Genomic DNA, 22,926 nt, shown 5'->3' with positions numbered 1-22,926 from the left:
ATCATCAGATCCCACCCCTGAATTTGTACATGACCACCCAAAAATCAGTCTATATGGCTGAGTTGCCCAGATGTTTGACTTCTGACAGCCTCAGTGCTGTGACCACTTCCCTGTGGTGCCTGTTCCAGTGCCTACAGAACCTGGACACTGCTGAGTTTTTCTAAAACAGAAATCCTGGGCATTCCCCCTGCACTTGAAGGGAAACTTTGTGTCTGCTCAGAGAAAAAGAGACTGTCCCTATAGCACAGAGTGTCCTTTAGTGAGGACAGACAATCTGTCCACCAGTGCTGGTCTCACCCTCCCTGTGAGAGCTGCAGGAAAATTTTACTCAGTTGTTCATCTGAAAAGAATCTGAACACTGCTGAGAGCAGAGGAATCCAGGCTCAAAATGCCCAACTCCAGAACACTCACCTTGTCCCCGTACTCCCCTTCCCCCAAGCACACCGAGGGCTCACTCCATGGGCATGTGAAAGCCCCATCCCCAGTCAGCCTGGGAACAAGACCAGCAGCGGCACGGCCAGCTGGAGAAGCCAGGAGGAATGCCAGCGTGCTGCTGCCAGGGGAGGCAAGGTCAGGGAGGGACAGATGGACACTCAGCACACCCTCCTGTGCTGCAGAGGAGGCAGCTCATGCTCACTGCAGGTGATCTGTGCTCATCTCAAGCCGGCAGAGACCTCTCAAAGACAGGGCACTGGGCATCAGAGGGTTTTCAGCTCCTTAAGATCAGCTAGGATAAAACCTGAGAGGACCACAAGGATGATGATGGTGCAGTCTGTGGGTGGAGGTGTGGTACAGGACTTCATGAAGTTCATTGATGAACTATTGATCCCTCATTGCAATGCTCTAGGAGTCTCAGTCTGCAGTACAAACCTGACCACCTATTACCATGAAACCAGCTTCCGCTCTACCACAGGTATCTGCAAGCACAGGCTACAATAAAAGTCTTGCCTTTCAGGTAGCCCCTGCCCAGGTCTTTCTCTTGAAAAATCCAATTTTAAATGCCATTCTCTAAAGCATATTATACTCCTCGCTGGAGAACAAGGAAGACCCATCCTGACAGATGCTATCAGCCATCAGATGTGCCAGCTGTAGAAGACCCCTCTGGCAACCCCACCTGCATTGCCCTACTGACAGAGCCTCACGGTGTCAAGAGCCTGCAGATGTGTCCTGCCACACGCTGCCCTCTGTTGTTGCGCTCCTCAGTGCCTCCAAGCCCTCTCTCCTTCTCTCCTCTGTGTGTGCCAGCTGTGGTCAGAGCCCCCAGCCCTGCTGCGCTGTGCAGAGGAGCTGCTCCTGAGCACAGCTGTCTCTCTGCAGTGCTTGCCAGGAGCTCCCCTTGGGCCCAGGAGCCTGGCCCAGCTCAGCAGCACAGCACCAAACCATGGCATCGCTTGCTCTGTGCCCTTGGGCTCCCTCGAAGTGTCCCCAAGGCCTCAGGGCTGACAGCTCCCCAAGGCAGCAGGGTCTCTGCTGGGGTGTGGTGGTTAAAGCAGACTGAAGTCATCACTGTCTGCTCCTAGATGAATTTCGGAGAGACTGATTTTATGCTCTTAAAGTTCGATTCTCAAACATGAGAACAAATATTTCCCTCCCTTAACTCCTATTGTGTTCCCAGTATATTGCAGGACACCTCAGCCATGACTGCCAGGGATCATTTCACCCCTCTGAATGTGTCCTAACAAGAGAGGGGGGAACTGAATGCTCTAAAAGGTTTCCCAAGAAGGGAATTGGACACTAAGATAGCATTTGTTGAGTTTTCCCAGCAATCCAAATGGAAGATCCTCTACCCATACACAAATCTCTTCTTCCTCTCTCACATGACCAGCATGGAGACTGGGATGTGGAACACACTCAACACTGTGCTTGTGCCTGACACAAACACCTGCAGATGCCGTGCTTCCTTCTGGGGCTGTGCCCTACGGTCAGCCCTGGGCTCTATGCCATCCCTGTTCTCTGCAAGGCTCGAGAAGTGGAAGGTCTGACTCCAGAAGGCAGCTGTACCTGAACAAGGGGATTTCTGTCATGTACAGGAATTATTTCTTCTCCTCCCAGCTATTCTTCTGTGGCCCCAGTGTCACAGATATCTTCTGTGGTTTTGCCCCACTGCTGGTGCTGTTCTGCAGTGCCAAAGTGATACTCATGGTCTTTGATTTCATAATCTACATTTTGGATCCAATCTTCCTCTTCCCTCTCATGCAGTTTTCATGTGTGTCTGTGTCCTGTATTGACAGGCCAAGGCCTTATCCACCTGCTCTTCTGTCCACACGAGTGTCACTGTTTTCTATGATACTGCCATCACTGTCTGTGAGAAGCCCAAATACAGCCCTCCTCAGAGATCTTCATGAAGCCCTTTCCTAAACCACCATCCTCCCAGTCAGTCCTCAGGTTGCCTAGAGGTGGTACGGGCAGGGTGAGAGAGGTTCAAGTGGATCTGCAGATGTCATCATAAGACCTATCTCAAAGACCTTGGAAAGGACAGATGGATCAAAGACATACCTCAGAACATGGAAATGACAGATGTCAAACTCATCTGCTAATAGGAGGGCAAGCAGAAGAATGATAAAACATAACCAAGGAATAAAAAGCCAGCCTTAGCCTTAACCCCCAAACCAGACCTAAACTGAAGTCCTCAAAGCTTGCCCTTATCCTAAACCTTGAGCAGGATCCTTAAGCCGAACATCAATCCCTCCCTCGATGCTTTGCCATTCCCTTGATCCTGGAGGGTGACCTCTAATCCCTAAACATTAACCTGATCATCTAACCCCCAAAGCCCTCCAGCATGCACACAGCACATCTCAGCTTCAACCCCACTCCTATCCCTAACTTCAGCTGTTTGTCTCCTTGGGGCAGGGCAGGGACTGTGAGGTCCTGCAGCAGTCCCATGGCATTGGAAGAGGCATGTGAGGTGACAGGTATGTGATCAGATCAGAGGCCACAAGGAGGAGCTGGCTGGGAATGCTGGGATGAGGTCAGATGTGCCTCTGGATCTGGTGGGCCTGCAGGAGGCAATGGCTGTGAAGGAGGCTGGAAGGTCACTTCTGTCTCTGGAGCTAATGGACAAGCAGGAGGAATGTGGCACAGATAGGGATTGTAAACGGCAGAAGCATGCACATGGCATTGAAGATGATGGTGAGGCACCTTCCGTTCTGGTCAGGTGAGAGACCACAGGAAGGCTGATGGCATGGGAGTCATGCTTGAAGTAGAGCTAGTGAGACCATAGAATAAGAGAATGGCTACTGTTGGAAGGGACCTTAAAGGTCACCTAGTTCCAACCCCCTGGCCATAAGCAGGGATGTCCCCCATGAGATCAGGTTGCCCAGGGCATCATCTAACCTGCTCTTGATCAGCTCCAGGGATCGGGCATCCCTAAGGTCTCTCAGCAACCTGTTTCAGTTCCTCACCTCCCTCTGAGTGAAGAGTTTCCTCCTAACATCTAATCTAAATCTCCCCCCTTTTAGCTTAAAACGATTCACCCTTTTCCTATCATTATCTAATTGAGAAAAGAGTCACTCTCCATCTTTTTTATAAGCTCCCTTTAAGTACTGAAAGGCCACAAAGAGGTCACCCCGGAGCCTTCTTTTCTCCAGGCTGAACAGCCCCAGTTCTCTCAGTCTTTTTTCATAGGAGACGTGCTCCCGCCCCTTGATCATATTTGTGGCCCTCCTCTGGATTTGTTCTAACAGACCCACACCCTTCTAGTGCTGTGGGCCCCAGTCCTGGATGCAGGACTCCAAGTGGGGCCTCACAAGGGCAGAGTACAAGGAGTAGAAGTGACCTCTCTCCACCTGCTGGCCACTCCTCTGCTTATGGAGCCCAGGATGCAGTTGGCCTTCTGGGCTACAAGCACAGAATGTACTGTCTCACTGTTGATCTCATTGTCTGTCATAGATAAAGATATTAAACAGCACCAGTCCCAGGACAGACTCCTGAGGTACAACACTTGTCAGCAGCCTCCACTTGGACATAGAGCCATTGAGCACCACTCTCTGCGTGTGACATTCAGGCCAACTCCTTATCCACTGAATGGTGCACCCAACAAATGCATATCTCTAATTTGGAGATCAGGATGTCATGTGCGACAGTGTCAGTAGTCTTACAGAAGTCCAAGTAGATGACATTGATCGGTCTTCTGTTGTTGTCTGATGTGATCACTCCATTGTAGAAAGCCATCACATTGGTCAGGCACAATTTGGACTTTGGTGAAGCCATGCTGGTTGTCTGAGATCACCTCTTTGTCTTGCATGTGCCTTGACATTGATTCCAGGAGGATCATTTCCATGATCTTGCCAGATCATGGCAAAGGGCACAAAGACCTTTGTGTCCTTTACTCTCCTGAGTACAATACGACTTCCTTCTCAGGAATGGAGTAGCCAACACAGGTGAGACAGATACTATGTGATCACGGATGTCATCAGAAAGCTGATCCCAATAAGATATGGGGAGGTCAGAAGCAGCCTGGACAAGAGACATATGAGATTTTGGGGTGGGAAGACGAGCATGGCCAGCAGAAATTAATGGTTTCATAGAGGTAAAAACATTCCTGCAATGCCAATACTGCAGTAACAATGAATTAAAAAAGCCACATATGGCCCTTAATTATTTGAACCAGTAATTTTAATCCCTAAACCTAAATGCTACTACAACACTCTAAAAGGAATCAATTTTCTCTCTTGATAACCGTAATCCCTTCCCTTAAAACTAACATTAAAATGCTCTATTCAACCCTAGACTCCCTGGCAGATGTAAAACACCCGTAAACCACAGAGCTTGTCCATACCTCAACCACAGACCTGACAGCACAAGCAGAACAACAAACACTCCTACTAAAACTTTGCTTAATCTCTAACATAGTAAGTGAAAAATAGGTACCGAGGGGGCTAGAGAAAACTTAGCTTTACCTCAGGATCTCACGGCCCAGCAGGAGCAATGTGACTGTGGCAGTGACTGTGAGGTCACTTCTGCCTCTGCACTTGATAGGGCAGCAGCAGGAACGTGTCACGGAAAGGGACTGTGAGGTCACTTGTGTCTGGAGGTGGCAGGTCACCCTTGCCTTCTCCCTGGGACTTGCACTTTTGGGCTGAAATCTGGCAATATCCCTGCTAGGCCAGCAGAAGGCAGCTGCTTGGCATGCTGACTGGGGGATCCCCTCTGCCTCCAGAGCCAGAGGGACCCAGGCAGAAAGAAGGCCCCCAGATGGGTTTTCCTGTCCCTTCTGCTTGAGTGCATGAGTGGGCAGCAGGAGGCACAAGGCTTGGCTGTGTGTAGCCAAGAAGCTGCAAGGCCAGCAGCAGGCCCCTGGCTTGGAAGCTGCTGCTGAGGTGACTTGTGTCTGCTTGGCTGAGAGACCGCAAGGAGCCTGCTGGGTTGGGATGCCTACTTCAGGAGTGGTTTCCACCCTGATGGAGCTTTCTGTGGTAGTAGGAAAGAGCAGGAGAGAAAAACTTGCCACAATGTGTGCCCAGGAATGTTGGCAATGGCCATGAGGACGAAGAAATATCCCTCAAAGGGTCGTGCTGTAGTGCCACAGGTCACCCTCTCATCAGACCATGGCTTTGTGTTTCAAGGAACAGCTGGTGAGGGTTGACAAGACATGGGAGAAAGCAAGGGATGAGAGCAAATTGGTGAACAGAGATGTTTGTCTGCAGACTTCAAGGAAATAGGACAAATTGTGGGACAACGTAGGAAAAGCTGCAGAGGAGAAGGCAGAGCGTGCTGGCAAGAATGGAAGGTCCCAACAGCCCTGAAGGTTTTGTCACCTTGGCTAGAGCTTATGAGGACAGATGTTATACTCGTTGCAGTGGGGCCTCATTGATTCCTTGCAACCCTGTGCAGCACCTCAGAGGTGTCATACCACTGTTCTCATGGCATCACACTGCCCACCACATCCCACAGACCCCAGCAAGACCCTTAAGCCAGATGTGGCAGTGCAGAATCTCCCCTTCCAGAGGCTGGGGCCAGACCTTGGCTCTTCTGCATCACCAAAACCAACCAAGACATTTCTCAGCACAGTGCTTTGCCTGTCTGCAATCATGGACTCCAATTATCTGCCCTAACAAGGCCCTGGGGAGGCTTTGTTAGTAACAGCCCTCAGTGGGGCCCATTAATACTCCAAGTCACTTCAGCTTTTCCTTCTGACTTTACTTTCTCTAGCAGTTGCATCATTGTCCTCTCAGTACCTGAACTTCACAGACTCAACACCAAAATGCACCATGGAACTCATTAAAATGCAGAAACACCTAACATCTCTTTGATAGTTTTCTTCAAGCCTTCATTCCTTTTGCAGCTAATTGCAGAGCTGCAAGATGTAATTAAGGAAGATTTCAAAGAGCAACCAATAAAAAAATTTTCTTGTTTCAAAGGCTGAATTTTGCTGCATTTCAGTTTTGAACATCATTCTCCTATTGCTATTCATCCAGGGTGACTTCTTTGGAGACCTTCATTGGGAGGAAGAGCAGAGTGTGCTGGTCTGACAGCTCCACTGCCAGCAGTGGTCTTTGTCCCTGTCAGTGCAGCCCAGCCCAGCACATGAAACCCTTTCTAAGAGAAGTCAGGGGTGTGTTCAGAAAATAATAAAAGAAAATAAAAATATAAAATAAAATAAAATAAAATAAAATAAAATAAAATAAAATAAAATAAATTTGAAATGACTGTTGGATCCTGAGAAATTCTAAATGAATCTTAGTAGACAACTGGACATCCAGGGTGTCTCTTGGGTCTTCTGTGGAAAACTCAAGGTAAAAAGTGAAAAAAAAAAAATCTTCCTGTGGCTGTAGCTGTACCCATGAGCTTGGCCTCTTTTGGGAAATTGTCCCCCTCCAGTCACACAAACCTGAACTGAGTAATGTGAAAAGACCTGCCTAGTCAATAGAGTAGGGCAAAGTCCTACTTCCTGTGCTATAGATGCAGAAGGCAAAAAGAATTGCATTGTGCCTGACACTACTCTGGGACGTGTCACCCAGGTCAGGCAACTTTACCTTAGTGCTGACAAGTCCATCACTAAACCACACTCCCAAGCTCTACATCTACACCTTGGCTCTCCAGTTGATGACCCAGCTCATGGATGGCAATCAGGGAGTCTCAGCGCGACGCTGCCTCAGGTGTGCCACCATGGTAGCCATTGGCACCTGCTGTTCTTCAACCCTCAGCAAACCCCCAACAGAAGGATTCTGTGGAAGGCCAAGCAAGGTAGACAACTGTTTCATGTCCTTTGTCTTCAAGGCAGCTATGCCAAAGCCCCACCAGTGGTGCCCTCTTGGAACTCTGAATTCTCCCTCCTGATGCAGTCTATGCCAAGGATGCACATAGCCTCTGAGCCAGTCCCAGTGGGGTGCTTTTGCCATTCCTTCCCAGTTAGACTCACTTCAGCCTCCAGTACAGTTAACTTCTGGGATGCCCCTGTCACTCCAGAAATACAGGTGGGTTCTACCTCTTTCTAGCTTGATGGCATTAGGGTACACTGTGCACTGGTGTCTAGTAGAGCCTGATACATTTTGTGGGTCTGATGTGCCAGGCCATAATAATAATTATATCTGTGTCTATAAATAATAATAATAATAATCATCATCATCATCATCATCATCATATAATAATAATAATAATAATGAAATATATAATAATAACAATTTATTGCTATTGTTGTTATTATTATTTCCATTGTGTCCTATTAATCTGCTTTTATATTCACTCATAAACTTTTACTTTTTTTTTTCTCCCTCTTCTCTCCTGCAGTGCATCGGATGAATATCTGTACAGTTCTGAGCTGCCTGCTGGGTCAAACCACAGCAAGGCTTTTTGGTGCCTAGCATGGAGCACAAAGGTTGAGATGACAGATCTGATCACAGCGTTTTAAAAGTAAATTCTTATAAGCATTAGATCAGTTTAACAGTTGCTGATCACAGTATTGATATTTTTGATCTGGGGTCTGTGGTGCTTGTTTTCAGAATTGTGTTGTACAGCACATTACTAATTGTCATCCATGGTGTGCTCTTTATCAGTTCTGGGGGCTGGTTTAAGGTTACTGTTTTGCTGTATTGGATAACGCTGACTTATGACAGGATAAAATAATTGCTGCCTCCATACCTCAGGAACCATCTCTTCATCTCTTAGAAATTATTTAGAATTACACTCTTTTAAAGTCTTTGCCTTTTCTCCTTGGGGAGTAAACCTATGCAGGGTGGGTGGAACTGGGATGGACAGTGGGGGATGCTTTTCACCACTTCTTCCCTCTCCCTTTCTCCTGCACCTCCCCCTTCTCCTCCATGACAGGCATATGGCCTGTCCAAAGCCACTCCAAACCCTGCAACAGGCCCTGCAGGCACTCCAGCTCCTGAGGTGGGCCCAAAGTTAAATTGACACTCGTGACAGGCCCTATAGCTACTCCCAAACCTGCGATAGGCACTGCAGCCACTTCAACTCATCCAAAAGGCCCTGCAGCCAGAACAACTCCAGCGATGGGCCCTGAAGCCACTCCAGCACCTGCAATGGGCCCCATGGCTGGGCCAGAGAACCAGCCTGTGCCAGTATCGGTTGCCTCTTTATGCAGGAGAAAACAATGGGTGTAAAAGTCAGTTTTTCTTTAGAAAGGAAAGAAACTCAGGCACCCAGACAAGAAAGGAGGAGGAAGAAGAGGCAGGTTTCTCCTAAGTTGGGCCATCATAGAAGCAGGATGACCAAGAAGAAGAGGTCATATAAGCATCAGAAACCATGTGATCCCTATCCCAGTGTAAGCTACGAGACATGGGAAAATATTTTAGCCATCATCTCGGTGAGCACATTGTCAGCTGGCTGCTCCAGTGCTGAGAGAAGGGGGCTAACAGTCTGGATTTAGAGGGCAGGGAAGCCAAGCAGCTGGGATCCTCCTGTAGCTGAGGGGTGATTGAGAAAGCCAGTGGAAAAGGGCACAAGGAACTTAACCCTCTAAGGCCTGAAAGAAAGTTATCCCTTGAAGGAAGATCTTCTATGTCAACCAGGCAAGTGGACCACCATGCACAGGGGTATCCTGTACCTGAGGGAATTACCCATGCTGAAGGTGATTTGTAGAAACCTAGAAAACTAACAGCTGTCCAAAGATCCAGATGAAGTCAAGTACACATGACCCATGTGACAGAAGTTTGTACAGAGCGCACCATAATCATATGCCAATTCGTTGGCAGTAATGACCAGGAAAGACCAAGAGGAACCCATGGTGGATGAATTGGCTAGCCAGCTATGGCATTACAAAGAAAGTCTCTCTTCTTCCCTATGAACCTGTGTCTCAGCAATGGAGAAACTGTCTGAGTAGGTCCAAGAACTACAAGAGAATACATCTTCCTCCCCACCTGTAAGAACCAATACCTCAGCTCTCAGGTGTAAGTGTCCCTCTACTCAAGAAAGGTGATATAGTGGGTACATACCACGTGCAGCTCTGTGGTTTTAACTGTGTGATCACGGAGAAGCCATGAGTAAATGGGATGGAAAATCTACCTCCATCCTAGAGGCATGGATACATGAAGCACAAGGAAAAACATTCACAAAAAGTGGTTCTTCAGAGAAAATTGCTGCTCCTGTTTCTGGTGGGCAGTCCTCCAAACAGAGTAATGAATACTATGAGCGGGACTAGAGGGGTTCTACCTCCAACCGGGGGGAGGAAGGAGGCAACTGAGTCTATTGGACTTTGAGGATTACTCGCTTGGCACATCAGACCCACAGGAGGTGTTAGGTTTTAAAGGACACCAATGCACAGTGTAGTGTAATGCCATCGAGCTAAAAGGGCCAGAACCCAATTGTATTTCTGGAATGATGGGAGAATCCCAGTAGTCAACTGTATTGGAGGCTGATGTGAGTCTAATGGGAAAGAGTGGCAAAAGCAACCCCTTGAGACTGGCCCAGAAGCTCTGTGCACCCTTAGAATAGACTCCTTCAGGAAAGGGTACTTCAAAGATCCAAAGGCTTACCTTTAAACAGTTGTCTACCTTGCCCACTCTCTCACAGGACCCTTCTGCTGTGGAGGTGCTGATGGCCAATGAGCAGCAGGTGCCAATCGCTACCACAACAGTGCACCTGAGGCAGTATTGCACTAACAGAGGCTCCCTGATTCCCCTGCATGACCTGGTTCATTGACTGGAGAGCCAAGGAGTGATCAGCAAGGCTCTCTCACCCTTTAATAGTCCCGTATGGACAGTGCAAAATTCTAATGGGGAGTGGAAGATAATGGTGGACGTCTGTGGCCTGAATGAAGTCCCACCACCACCGCTGATTTTGACATAAACCAAAGTAAGGTCAAAGGACCTACACAGGAGATCCTGAGGCAGGCTGCCCAGGTTCAGGGGGACCCCTGCTTGGGGACGCGCTGTGTATCGGTCAGTGTCTGGTGAGCAATTGCACTGTGCATCGCTTGATTTAATAAACTACATTATCATCATCATCAGCGGCAGCAGCAGCAACATCTCTTCCTTTCCTTTGCAATCAAACCATCCTTATCTCAATACATGAGCATTTCGGGGGTGAGGATGAGCAATGTGGTGCTGAGCTTTCTGCCAGGATAAAGCACAACATGCTTGACAACCACAGTCCAACAGCACAAATCACACTTTCAAAAATCAGTCTCTGGCATCTACAGAGAGGAGCCTTGCTCTGAGACCAGGCCTGGCTCTGCAGGGGCAGTGCCCGTGTGCAGGGGTGCAGAGGAAAAGAGTCCCATCCCAGCAGCACGGCCAGGGAGCAACAGCACTTGGGGCATGCAGAGCTGCTCTCTTGCCACTGCCGCCCTGTCCTGCTGAGCCCTGCTGGTGGGGTCAGGCCCGGCTGCTCCTGAAGCTTGGTGCCAGTGGTGCTGTGGGGCTGTGCTGGGACTGCAGGCAGGGACAGGCAGTGGGCACGGCAGTGGCACAGCTGGCCTCCACTGCAGCACTTCCCTCCTAAGGGGGGATCTCCTCCAAGGTGGACTGAGCAGAGCTCAAGTGCTCAATCTGGTGTGAGCAGGCAGAGGAGAGCTGTGCAGCCCCATGGCACAAAAAAGCTCCAGCAAAGGAGCCTGGCGAGTGATTCCTTGCAGCCCTGGGGCAATGGCAGTGACCCCATGAGCTGGGTCTGCCTCCCAGCCTGCCCAGCATGGCCCTGCAGAGTGCCCCTGTGCACCAGGCACCACAGCCCCCCTTGCTCTGCAGAGCAGCACCACCAGCTGGGGCTGGGGCTGGCACTGAGGCTGGGGAGGGCGAGTATCTTCTAGGCTGGCTTCAGGATTCTAGACTTGAGTGTGATCTCCACTGTGCATAAGGAGCTGAGAGACCGCCAACAGGCACGGGGCTGGAACATTGCCTGCAAGGTCTCTCCTGCCCTAGCACCTCCCAGGACTGGCACGGAACTGGCTCCTGTGTGTCAGAGAGACTGGGAGCCCAGCAGGTGTGCCATGAGCTTGGAGGATGAAAACCAGCTCACTACTACCTGGGCAGGTCCTGGCCCAAAAAGGGGGTGTTTTGTAGGTGTGGCATTATAAGCTCAGTGGTGCATCAGAAACACTAAGTCCAGCAGGAAGCAAATGGCTGTTAAATGGCCTGTGAGGTGACTGCTTTCTGAAGTAGCCAACAGGTCACCCTCGACTCCTGGCTGGGATCTGTGCCTTTAGGCTCACATCTGCCAGTGTCCATGGTAGGGCAGCAGAAGGCACTTCCTGTGCATGTAGTTTCTGAGATCAGCTCCTTCTAAGTACCTGGTAGGCCCCATAGTGGAAGAGGTCTTGGGTAGGGGTTGTCATGTCAGAGGTGTCAGCTTTTGCCTGAAGTCATCCTTTAGGACTGCTTTCAGTTTTCTACACAGAGAGGGCCACTGCCTCCAAGACGCTTGGGGCAAACTGAACCATGCATGAGGGTTTGGAAAAAGATAGCCTGGGTGCACAGAAGCCATTCCGTATCTAAAAGTTGGAGGCAGGAAACAAAATTTTGGGGTGGTACAAGAACTGCTGGGCATTTTGTGCAGGGTTCACCTACAGCCTTTGGGATATTTTCCATCCTGACTTGGGTGCCATGTCAGTCTCAAGAGAGGAGTAGCCAATAGATATGAGATGGGTACTCTGAGATCATGAAAGCCATCAGAAAGCTGCCCCTAAGAAAATGACTGATATGGGAAAGTCAGGAAAAGCCTGGCCAGGAGAGATGTGAGATTTGAGGGAGGGAAAAGGTATTTGGCCAGCAGAAATTAATGATTTCTGTGAGGTTAGAACATTCAGGCAATGTTGATTCTGCTGTAACGCTGGCTTAAAACAGTCATGTAAAGCCATTCCCCTATTCTGACCAGTGACATTAATCCCCAAATCTAAATGCTACTCCACACCCTGACAGGAAACCACTACTCTTATGCCTGACTTCAAAGTATCCCTTCAAGACAAAACACAGCCTATAGCCACTTCCCTTTATCTTGAGTCTCTTGCTCACCCTGATCTGATCAGCTTGTGGGCCACAAGGAAGAGATGGGTGGGGATGCTCTGAGGAGCTCAGCTCTGCCTCAGCATTTCCTGCCCCAGCAGGAGGAATGTGACTGTGGCAGTGACTGTGAGGTCACTTCTGTCTCTGCACGTGATAGGGCAGCAGCAGGAGCATGTCACAGAAAGGGACTGTGAGGTCACTTGTGTCTGTAGGTGGCAGGTCAGCCTTGACATAGACCTGAGATCTGCACTTTTGGGCTGACATCTGGCAGTGGCCCTGCTAGGCCAGCAGAAGTCTCCTGCCTGGCATGCTGACTGGGGGATCCCCTCTGCCTCCAGACCCAGAACGACCCAGACAGAAAGAAGGCCCCAACATGGATTGTCCTGTCCCTTCTGCTTGAGTCCATGAGTGGGCAGCAGGAGGCACAAGGCTTGGCTGTGTGTAGCCAAGAAGCTGCAAGGCCAGCAGCAGGTCCCTGGCTTGGAAGCTGCTGCTGAGGTGACTTGTGTCTGCTTGGCTGAGAGACCGCAAGGAGCCTGCTGGGTTGGGATGCCTACTTCAGGAGTGGTTTCCACCCTGATAGAGCTTTCTTTGGTAGTTGGAAATAGCAGGAGAGAAAAAAAATGCCACAAAGTGTTCCATGGAAAGCTGGCACTGGTCACAAGGAGGGAGAAATGTCCCTCAAAGGGTCATGCTGTGGTGCCAGAGGTCACCCTCTGATCAGACCCTGGCTTTGTGTTTCAACGAACAGCTGGTGAGAGCTGACGAGACATCAGTGAAAGGAAGGCATGAAAGCAAGGTGGTGAACAGAGATGGGTGTCTGCAGACTTCAAGAAAGTAGGGCAATGTGTGGAACAGCAATGGAAAGCCTGCAGAGAAGAAGGCAGAGTGTGCTGGTAAAAAGGGAAGGCCCAACAGCCGTGAAGGTTTTTCCCCTTGGCAGTAGCTTAGGAGGAGATATGTTATACTCATTGTGATGGGGCCTTATAGATTCCTTGCAACCCTGTGCAGCAGTTCAGAGGTGTCATACCACTGTTCTTCTCATGGCATTCCACTGCCCACCACATCCCACAGACCCCAGGAAGAGCCTTGACCGGACGTGGGGGTGCAGGATCTCCCCTCCCAGTGGCTGGGGTCAGGCCTTGGATCTTTTACTTCACCAAAACCAACAAAGACATTTCTCAGCACAGTGCTTTGCCTGTCTGTAACCATGGCCTCCAATTATCTACCCTAACTAGTCCCTGGGGAGGCTTTGTTAGTAACAGCCCTCAATGGGGCCCATTAATACTCCAAGTCACATCAGCTTTTCCTCCTGACTTTACTTGCTCAAGCAGTTACATTATTCTCCTCTCAGTACCTGAGCTTCATAGACTCAGCACCACAATACACTGTGGAACTCATTAAAATGCAGAAATTCCTAATATCTCCTCCATAGTTTTCTTCAAGGTTTCACACCTTGTGCATCTAACTGCAGAGCTTGCATGACATAGTTAAGGGAAAAGATTTCACAAAGCACATAATAAAAATATTTTCTTGTTTCAAAGGCTGAATGTTGTTGCATTTCAGTTTGGAACATCATTCTCCTGTTGCTATTGATACAGCATGACTTCTTTGGAGACCTCCATCAGGAGGAAAAGCAGAGTCTGGAGGTCTGACACCTCCACTGCCAGCAGTCATCTTTGTCCCTGTAAATGCAGCCCAGCCCAGCACATGAAACCCTTTCTAAAACAAGTCACATGTTTTCAGGGGGATAAAATAAAATAATAAAATAAAATAAAATAAAATAAAATAAAATAAAATAAAATAAATTTGAAATGACCATTGGAACCAGAGAAATTCAGATTAAATATTAGTAGGTACATGGTCATCCATGGTCTCTCTTGGGTCTTTTGTAGAAAACTCGGGATGAAAAGTAAAGACATTTACTTTTTTTACCCTACTCTATTGTCCAATCAATCCTACTTCCTGTGCTGTAGATGCAGAAGGCAAAAAGAATTGCATCGTACCTTACACTACCCAAGTACGTGTAACCCAGAACAAGTCTTACAAGGAGCAGCTGAGGGAGCTGGGATTGTTCAGTCTGGAGAAGAGGAGGATCAGGGGTGACCTTTTTGCTCTAAACAGCTACCTCAAAGGAGGCCGTAGCGAGGTGGGGATTGGTCTGTTCTCCCACGTGCCCAGTGACTGGACGAGGGGGAATGGGCTAAAGTTGCACCAGGGGAGGTTTAGGTTGGATATTAGGAAAAACTTTACTGAAAGGGTTGTTAGGCATTGGAATGGGCTCCCCATGGAAGTGGTGGAGTCACCATTCCTGGAGGTCTTTAAAAGATGTTCAGATGTTGAACTTAGTAATATGGTTTTGTGGAGGACTGCTTAGTGTTAGGTCAGAGGTTGGACTAGATGATCTTGGAGGTCTCTTCCAACCTAGATGATTCTGTGATTCTGTGATCGTCTAGTCAAACCTTCTTCTAGGGACAGGGACAATTTCCATTAGATTAGGTTGCCCAAAGTCACCTGCCAACTGGCCTTCAACTAGGGCTCACCTATCTGTGTTAGAGTTTAAGCAACGGTTTGTTGGGAGGATTTGGTGTTCTGCATAGGGTGTCAGGTCTGTGGCTGGGGTATGGACAAGCTTCGTGGTTTATGGTTTTCTTTAGGTCTGCCAAGAAGTCGTCTAGGGTTAAATAAAGTGTTTTAATGCTAGTGTTAAGGGAAGGGATTAGGATGAGCAAGAGAGTAAAGGTAAGGAAAGGTGCTATGGGCTGAGTTCTGCTTGAAGGGATACTCTGAGGTCAGGTATTACTGCAGGGGATTTCTGTCAAGGTGTTGGAGCAACATTCAGGTTTTGGGATTAGGGTTACTGGTCCAAACAGGGTAAGGGTTTTACATGACTGTTTTAAGCCAGTTTTAAAGCACCATCAATATTGCATGAAACCTCTTACCTCTACAAAATCGTTAATTTCTGCTTCCTAAACTCCTCTTCCCTCCCCTAAATCTCACTTCCCTCTTGGCCAGGCTTCTCCTGTCATCCTCATATTGGTTATCTTATTGGGATCAGCTTTCTGATGGCTTTCATGATCTCAGAGTATCTGTCTCACTCTGCTGGCTACTCTGTTCCTGAGACAGAAGTGGTGTTGTAGTCGGTAGGGAAAAGGGCACAAAGTTCTGTAGGAGCATCCTGCACGTTCCCATCCACTCCACACCTCCACAAAAGTGTACATCCTATGAAGAAGCCTTGTTTCCAGAATGACTCCTATGGATCCAGGGTAACATTTTGCAGGCCTTCGTGCAGGATTTACCTCCTCTCAGGCATCTTGGAGGCCGTAGCCACCCCTAAGGAGAAAACTAAAAACACCTATGAGGTATGAGTTTAGTCAAAATTTGAGATCTCTGACATGACAACCAGAGGTGCTGCTCTGCAGAGCGAGGGAGCTGTGGTGCCCGGGGCACGGGGGCACTCTGCAGGGCCATGCTGGGCAGGCTGGGAGGCAGACCCAGCTCATGGGGTCACTGCCATTGCCCCAGGGCTGCAAGGAGTCACTTGCCAGGCTCCTTTGCTGGGGCTGCTGCGTGCCCTGTGGCTGCAGAGCTCTCCTCTGCCTGCTCACACCAGATTGAGCACTTGAGCTCTGGTCAGCCCACCTCAGACAGGCTTTTGGTCCGTGGGCTCCATTCACTGCTGTCTCCTGGGCTCACGCTGGCCTGACAGAGGAGGCCAGAGAGTGATTTTTTGCAGGCCTGGGTTAATGGCAGTGATATTTCCTTGTTTCTCACGGCCTTCTCACATGTCTTTCTCATAACCCTTCCCACTGCCCAGCACTGCCTCCCAGGTGGGAATAAGTCAACCTTCAGAAGGGCCTTTGGGCTTCCTTCATCATCCTGGTGCTTATTAGGATCTTCCTGACTCCCCACAGAGCTCAGAAGGAGCCTTCTTGTCCAGTGTGTGGTCCTGCACTGGTTCTGTCTGGGACAGAGTTACCTTTTCGTGTAGAAGCCCACACAGTGCTGTGCTCTGCTTGAGTAGCTAGAACAGCACTGGTATCATGGTAGTGTTTTGTCTACTGCTGAGCAATGCTTTCATAGCATCAGGGATCCCTCTAGTCCCCCCTCCCCAAAGAGCCAGCAGGCTGTGGGTGTGCAAGAGACAGGGAAGGGATATCACTAGGGCAGCTGACCTAAACCAGCCACAGAGATATTCCATACCATATGATGTCACACTCAGCAATAGAAGGTGGAAAATGGAAGGAGAGGGGAAAGCTGAGCTCCCATTATGAAAATGTCTGTCCTCCTAAAAATCAGCTATATCTATTGAGGCCCTGTTTCAAGGAAGTTGTCAAGCATCACTGTCACAAATAGCTTTTGCTATTTTTTTTTTTAATAGTTTCTTTGGTAGTTCACAGGAGATAGGAATACACTGCAGCTGAGACCTATGAATTTCTGCTTGTTTCTTTATTGTCTATAGCTACACAGAAAGCCTGGCTTTAGATACACATGAGATGATCAGGAAAAGTAAAGAGATAAATGAACAGGTAGGAGGCTAACAATGACATTAATTAAATCGACTTCACAACTTGAAGAACATATTTATCAAGAAAAATAACACCAAATTACTTTCCTAACTGTTTCTGAGATAAACTCGGAATGTAACGGCACACTATTATTTCTTAAGAAATATGTATTCAAACAATTTCCTCAGTGCATCCTTGAGCTCCTGGTTCCTCATGCTGTAAATGAGGGGGTTCACTGGTGGAGGTAACATGGAGTACAGAAGTGACACCAGCAGATCCAGGAATGGGGAAGAGACTGAGTTGGGCTTCAGGTAGGCAACCATGCCAGTACTGACAAACAGGGAGACCACGGCCAGGTGAGGGAGGCACGTGGAAAAGGCTTTGTGCCGGCCCTGCTCAGAGGGCATCCTCAGCACAGCCCTGAAGATCTGCACATAGGACAGCACAATGAAAACAAAGCAAGAAACACCTAAACAAAAGCTAAATGCAATAAACCCAACTTCCCTGAGGTAGTAGTCTGAGCAGGAGAGCTTGAGGATGTGGGGGATTTCACAGAAGAACTGCTCCACAGCATTGCCTTGGCAGAGGGGCAGGGAAAATGTAGTGGCTGTGTGCAGGACAGCATTGAGAAAGCCACTGCCCCAGGCAGCTGCTGCCATCTGGGCACAAGCTGTGCTGCCCAGGAGGCTCCCATAGTGCAGGGGCTTGCAGATGGCAACGTAGCGGTCGTAGGCCAAGACGGTGAGAAGGGAATACTCTGCTCCAACCAAGAAGAAAAAAAAGAAGACCTGTGCAGCACATCCTTGATAAGAGATGGCCCTGGTGGCCGAGAGGGCAGCCAGGTAGGCCCCAAATACTGGTGCTCCCTGGCCGTGCTGCTGGGATTGGACTCTCTTCCTCTGCATCCTTGCACACAGGCACTGCCCCTGCAGAACTAGGCCAGGTCTCAGAGGAAGCACGTCAGACCAGGCAGTGCAGGCTCCTTCCTGAAGTTCACAGACAGATGGGCTCTTTGTGTATAGTCACTGAGCTAGACTTGAAAATACATATTGAAGTTGAATTGGGATGACCAATATCATTTTATTGGGTAACATTAACCGAACTAAAACTAAGGAAATCTATTAATAAATGCACACAAACACACAAACACAAAGGAACAGAATATGGGCTGTTCCAATAAGTGACATTATGACTCATCTGCAGAAGCAGACTGACCACTTATTCTCCTGAAACACATTAAGTCATCAATCTCCACAAGGCTTCCTTGAGCTCCTGGTTCCTCATACTGTAGATGAGAGGATTCAATACTGGAGGCACCACCGAGTATAGAAATGCTACCACCAGGTCCAGGGATGGGGAAGAGATGGAGGGAGACTTCAGGTAGGCAAACATGGCAGTGCTGACAAAGAGGGAGACAACGGCCAGGTGAGGGAGGCACGTGGAAAAGGCTTTGTGCCGGCCCTGAGAAGAGGGCATCCTCAGCACTGCCCTGAAGATCTGCATGTAGGACAGCACAATGAAAACAAAACAACCAAAGGCTGAAGAAAAACTAAACACAAGTGCCCCAACTTCCCTGAGGTAGTAGTCTGAGCAGGAAAGCTTGAGGATGTGGGGGATTTCACAGAAGAACTGGTCCACAGCGTTGCCGTGGCAGAGGGGCAGGGAAAATGTGTTGGCAGTGTGCAGGACAGCATTGAGAAAGCCACTGCCCCAGGCAGCTGCTGCCATCTGGGCACAAGCTCTGCTGTCCAGGAGGCTCCCGTAGTGCAGGGGCTTGCAGATGGCAACGTAGCGGTCGTAGGCCATGACAGTGAGGAGGCAATACTCAGCTACTACAAAGAAAGCAAAGAGAAAGAGTTGGGCAGCACATGCTTTATAGGAGATGGCCCTGGTGTCCCAGAGGGCATTGGCTATGGCTTTGGGCAGAGTGGTGGAGATGCAGCCCACGGCGAGGAGGGCCAGGTTGAGGAGGAAGAAGTACATGGGGGTGTGGAGGCGGTGGTGGCAGGCTACGGCGCTGAGGATGAGGCCGTTGCCCAGGAGGGCAGCCAGGTAGATGCCCAGGAAGAGCACGAAGTGCAGGAGCTGCAGCTCGCGCATGTCTGCGAATGCCAGCAGCAGGAATTCAGTGACTGAGCTGCTGTTGGGCATCTGTTTTTTCTGTGAAGTGGTCCTGCACAAAGAGAAAGAATAGTAATAATGTACAGCAGACTTATCAGAGGAAAATTCAATTTTCTCATTTAAAACCATCAAAAAGATTTTCCACTTGCAGGCAGTTATTTTGAAGGTCCCTTTAATGACTTCCAGCTGATACTGAGTCTGTCTGGGAGAAGAGTGCTTTTCTGTGGGCAATGGAAGAATCAGTCATGCACTACAGCTCAAGGTAGCAACATGGTAGGAACATGGTGCAGTCTCACATTCACTTCAGTTCATATCAGATTTCCCCAGTTTTGCTCAAAGTTCATCACAGAGCAGACACGTGGAGATTTACGTATTTATTTGTTTTTTTGTTATTTGATTTGTACTCTTTGTTCAGCTGCTCCACCACATCTGAGGAGTCCTTCTAAGGCATAAATCCTGGGCATTCAGCTGCACTCCAAGTGAAACCTTGTAGATCTCCAGAGTCACAGATACTGCATTTTAGAGCAGAGTGCCCTTCAGAGAGGAGAGCCAGTCAATCTATCGGTTCTGGTCTCAGCTGCCCTGTGTTGGCCGGTCTTTGAGCTACAGTGCAATTCTGCTTCTATGTCCCTAGAGTCATAGAATCATAGAATATCCTGACTTGGAAGTGTTCCACAAGGATCATCAGATCCCACCCCTGAATTTGTACATGACCACCCAAAAATCAGTCTATATGGCTGAGTTGCCCAGATGTTTGACTTCTGACAGCCTCAGTGCTGTGACCACTTCCCTGTGGTGCCTGTTCCAGTGCCTACAGAACCTGGACACTGCTGAGTTTTTCTAAAACAGAAATCCTGGGCATTCCCCCTGCACTTGAAGGGAAACTTTGTGTCTGCTCAGAGAAAAAGAGACTGTCCCTATAGCACAGAGTGTCCTTTAGTGAGGACAGACAATCTGTCCACCAGTGCTGGTCTCACCCTCCCTGTGAGAGCTGCAGGAAAATTTTACTCAGTTTTTCATCTGAAAAGAATCTGAACACTGCTGAGAGCAGAGGAATCCAGGTTCAAAATGCCCAACTCCAGACCACTCACCTTGTCCCCGTACTCCCCTTCCCCCAAGCACACCGAGGGCTCACTCCATGGGCATGTGAAAGCCCCATCCCCAGTCAGCCTGGGAACAAGACCAGCAGCGGCACGGCCAGCTGGAGAAGCCAGGAGGAATGCCAGCGTGCTGCTGCCAGGGGAGGCAAGGTCAGGGAGGGACAGATGGACACTCAGCAGATCCTCCTGTGCTGCAGAGGAGGCAGCTCATGCTCACTGCAGGTGATCTGTGCTCATCTCAAGCCGGCAGAGACCTCTCAAAGACAGGGCACTGGGCATCAGAGAGTTTTCAGCTCCTTAAGATCAGCTAGGATAAAACCTGAGAGGACCACAAGGATGATGATGGTGCAGTCTGTGGGTGGAGGTGTGGTACAGGACTTTATGAAGTTCATTGATGAACTATTGATCCCTCATTGCAATGCTCTAGGAGTCTCAGTCTGCAGTACAAACCTGACCACCTATTACCATGAAACCAGCTTCCGCTCTACCACAGGTATCTGCAAGCACAGGCTACAATAAAAGTCTTGCCTTTCAGGTAGCCCCTGCCTTGGTCTTCCTCTTGAAAAATCTAATTTTAAATGCCATTCTCTAAAGCATATTATACTCCTCGCTGGAGAACAAGGAAGACCCATCCTGACAGATGCTATCAGCCATCAGATGTGCCAGCTGTAGAAGACCCTTCTGGCAATCCCACCTGCATTGCCCTGCTGCCAGAGCCTCACGGTGTCAAGAGCCTGCAGATGTGTCCTGCCACACGCTGCCCTCTGTTGTTGCGCTCCTCAGTGCCTCCAAGCCCTCTCTCCTTCTCTCCTCTGTGTGTGCCAGCTGCGGTCAGAGCCCCCAGCCCTGCTGCGCTGTGCAGAGGAGCTGCTCCTGGGCACAGCTGTCTCTCTGCAGTGCTTGCCAGGAGCTGCCCTTGGGCCCACGAGCCCAGCCCAGCTCAGCAGCACAGCACCCGACCATGGCATCGCTTGCTCTGTGCCATTGGGCTCCCTCGAGGTGTCCCCAAGGCCTCAGGGCTGACAGCTCCCCAAGGCAGCAGGGTCTCTGCTGGGGTGTGGTGGTTGAAGCAGACTGAAGTCATCACTGACCACTCCTTGATGAATTTGGGAGAGACTGATTTTATGCTATTAAAATTTGATTGTCAAACATGAGTACAAATGATTCTCTCCCTTAATTCCTATTGTGTTCCCATGGCATGGCAGGACACCTCAGCCATGACTGACAGGGATCATTTCACCCCTCTGAATGTGTTCTAACAAGAGAGGGGGGAACTGAATGCTCTAAAAGGTTTTCCAAGAAGGGAATTGGACACTAAGATAGCATTTGTTGAGTTTTCCCAGTAACACACATGGAAGATCCTCTACCCATGCATAAATCTCTTCTTCCTCTCTCACATGACCAGCACGGTGACTGGGATGTGGAACACCCTCAACACTGTGCTTGTGCCTCCCAACAAACACCTGCAGATGCCGTGCTTCCTTCTGGGGACCATGCCCTACAGTCAGCCCTGGGCTGTTTGCCATCCCTGTGCTCTGCAAGGCTCGAGAAGTGGGAGGTCTGGCTCCAGAAGGCAGCTGTACCTGAACCAGGGGAATTTCTCTCATGTACAGGAATTATTTCTTCTCCTCCCAGCTATTCTTCTGTGGCCCCAGTGTCATAGATATCTTCTGTGGTTTTGCCCCATTGCTGGAGCTGTTCTGCAGTGCCACGGTGATACTCACGGCCTTTGATTTCATAATCTACATTTTGGATCCAATCTTCCTCTTCCCTCTCATGCAGTTTTCAGGTGTGTGTGTGTCCTGTGTTGGCAGGCCAAGGCCTTATCCACCTACTCTTCTGTCCTCACGAGTGTCACTGTTTTCTAAGATACTGCCATCACGGTGTGTGAGAAGCCCAAATACAGCCCTCCTCAGAGATCTTCATGAAGCCCTTTCCTAAACCACCATCCTCCCAGTCAGTCCTCAGGTTGCCTAGAGGTGGTATGGGAAGGGTGAGAGAGGTTGAAGTGGATCTGCAGATGTCATCATAAGACCTATCTCAAAGACCTTGGAAAGGACAGATAGATCAAAGACATTCCTCAGAACATGGAAATGGCAGATGTCAAACTCATCTGCTAATAGGAGGGCAAGCAGAAGAATGATAAAGCCTAATCAAGGAATAAAAAGCCAGCCTTAGCCTTAACCCCCAAACCAGACCTAAACTGAAGTCCTCAAAGTTTGCCCTTATCCTAAACCTTGAGCAGGATCCTTAAGCCGAACATCAATCCCTCCCTCGATGCTTTGCCATTCCTTTGACCCTGGAGGGTGACCTCTAATCCCTAAACATTAACCTGATAATCTAACCCCCAAAGCGCTCCAGCATGCACACAGCACATCTCAGCTTCAACCCCACTCCTATCCCTAACTTCAGCTGCTTGTCCCCTTGGGGCAGGGCAGGGACTGTGAGGTCCTGCAGCAGTCCCATGGCATTGGAAGAGGCATGTGAGGTGACAGGTGTGTGATCAGATCAGAGGCCACAAGGAGGAGCTGGCTGGGAATGCTGGGATGAGGTCAGATGTGCCTCTGGATCTGGTGGGCCTGCAGGAGGCAATGGCTGTGAAGGAGGCTGGGAGGTCACTTCTGTCTCTGGAGCTGACGGACCAGCAGGAGGAATGTGGCACAGATAGGGATCGTAAACGGCAGAAGCATGCACTTGGAATTGAAGATGATGGTGAGGCACCTTCTGTTCTAGTCAGGTGAGAGACCACAGGAAGGCTGATGGCATGGGAGTCATGCTTGAAGTAGAGCTAGTGAGACC

General features: G+C 49.3%; 2 protein-coding genes across 2 annotated transcripts; both read right to left on the bottom strand.

Annotated features, from left to right (window-relative positions):
* Positions 1-17,055: 17,055 nt before the first annotated feature.
* Positions 17,056-17,607, bottom strand: LOC116501349 (olfactory receptor 14A16-like; the record flags this gene model as incomplete). Its single annotated transcript, XM_032206864.1, has 1 exon — positions 17,056-17,607. A coding segment is annotated over one exon (552 nt), but the record flags the coding sequence as incomplete, so codon positions are not given.
* A 535-nt stretch (positions 17,608-18,142) lies between these two features.
* Positions 18,143-18,712, bottom strand: LOC116501348 (olfactory receptor 14J1-like). The gene has a single exon (XM_032206863.1). It carries the CDS (start codon positions 18,710-18,712, stop codon positions 18,143-18,145), a length of 570 nt encoding a protein of 189 aa, XP_032062754.1.
* Between the last annotated feature and the right edge of the window lie 4,214 nt (positions 18,713-22,926).

The sequence above is a fragment of the Aythya fuligula genome, chromosome W (assembly GCF_009819795.1).
Source record: "Aythya fuligula isolate bAytFul2 chromosome W, bAytFul2.pri, whole genome shotgun sequence".
NCBI lineage: Eukaryota > Metazoa > Chordata > Aves > Anseriformes > Anatidae > Aythya > Aythya fuligula.
This window is presented reverse-complemented; position numbering and strand designations above follow the sequence as displayed.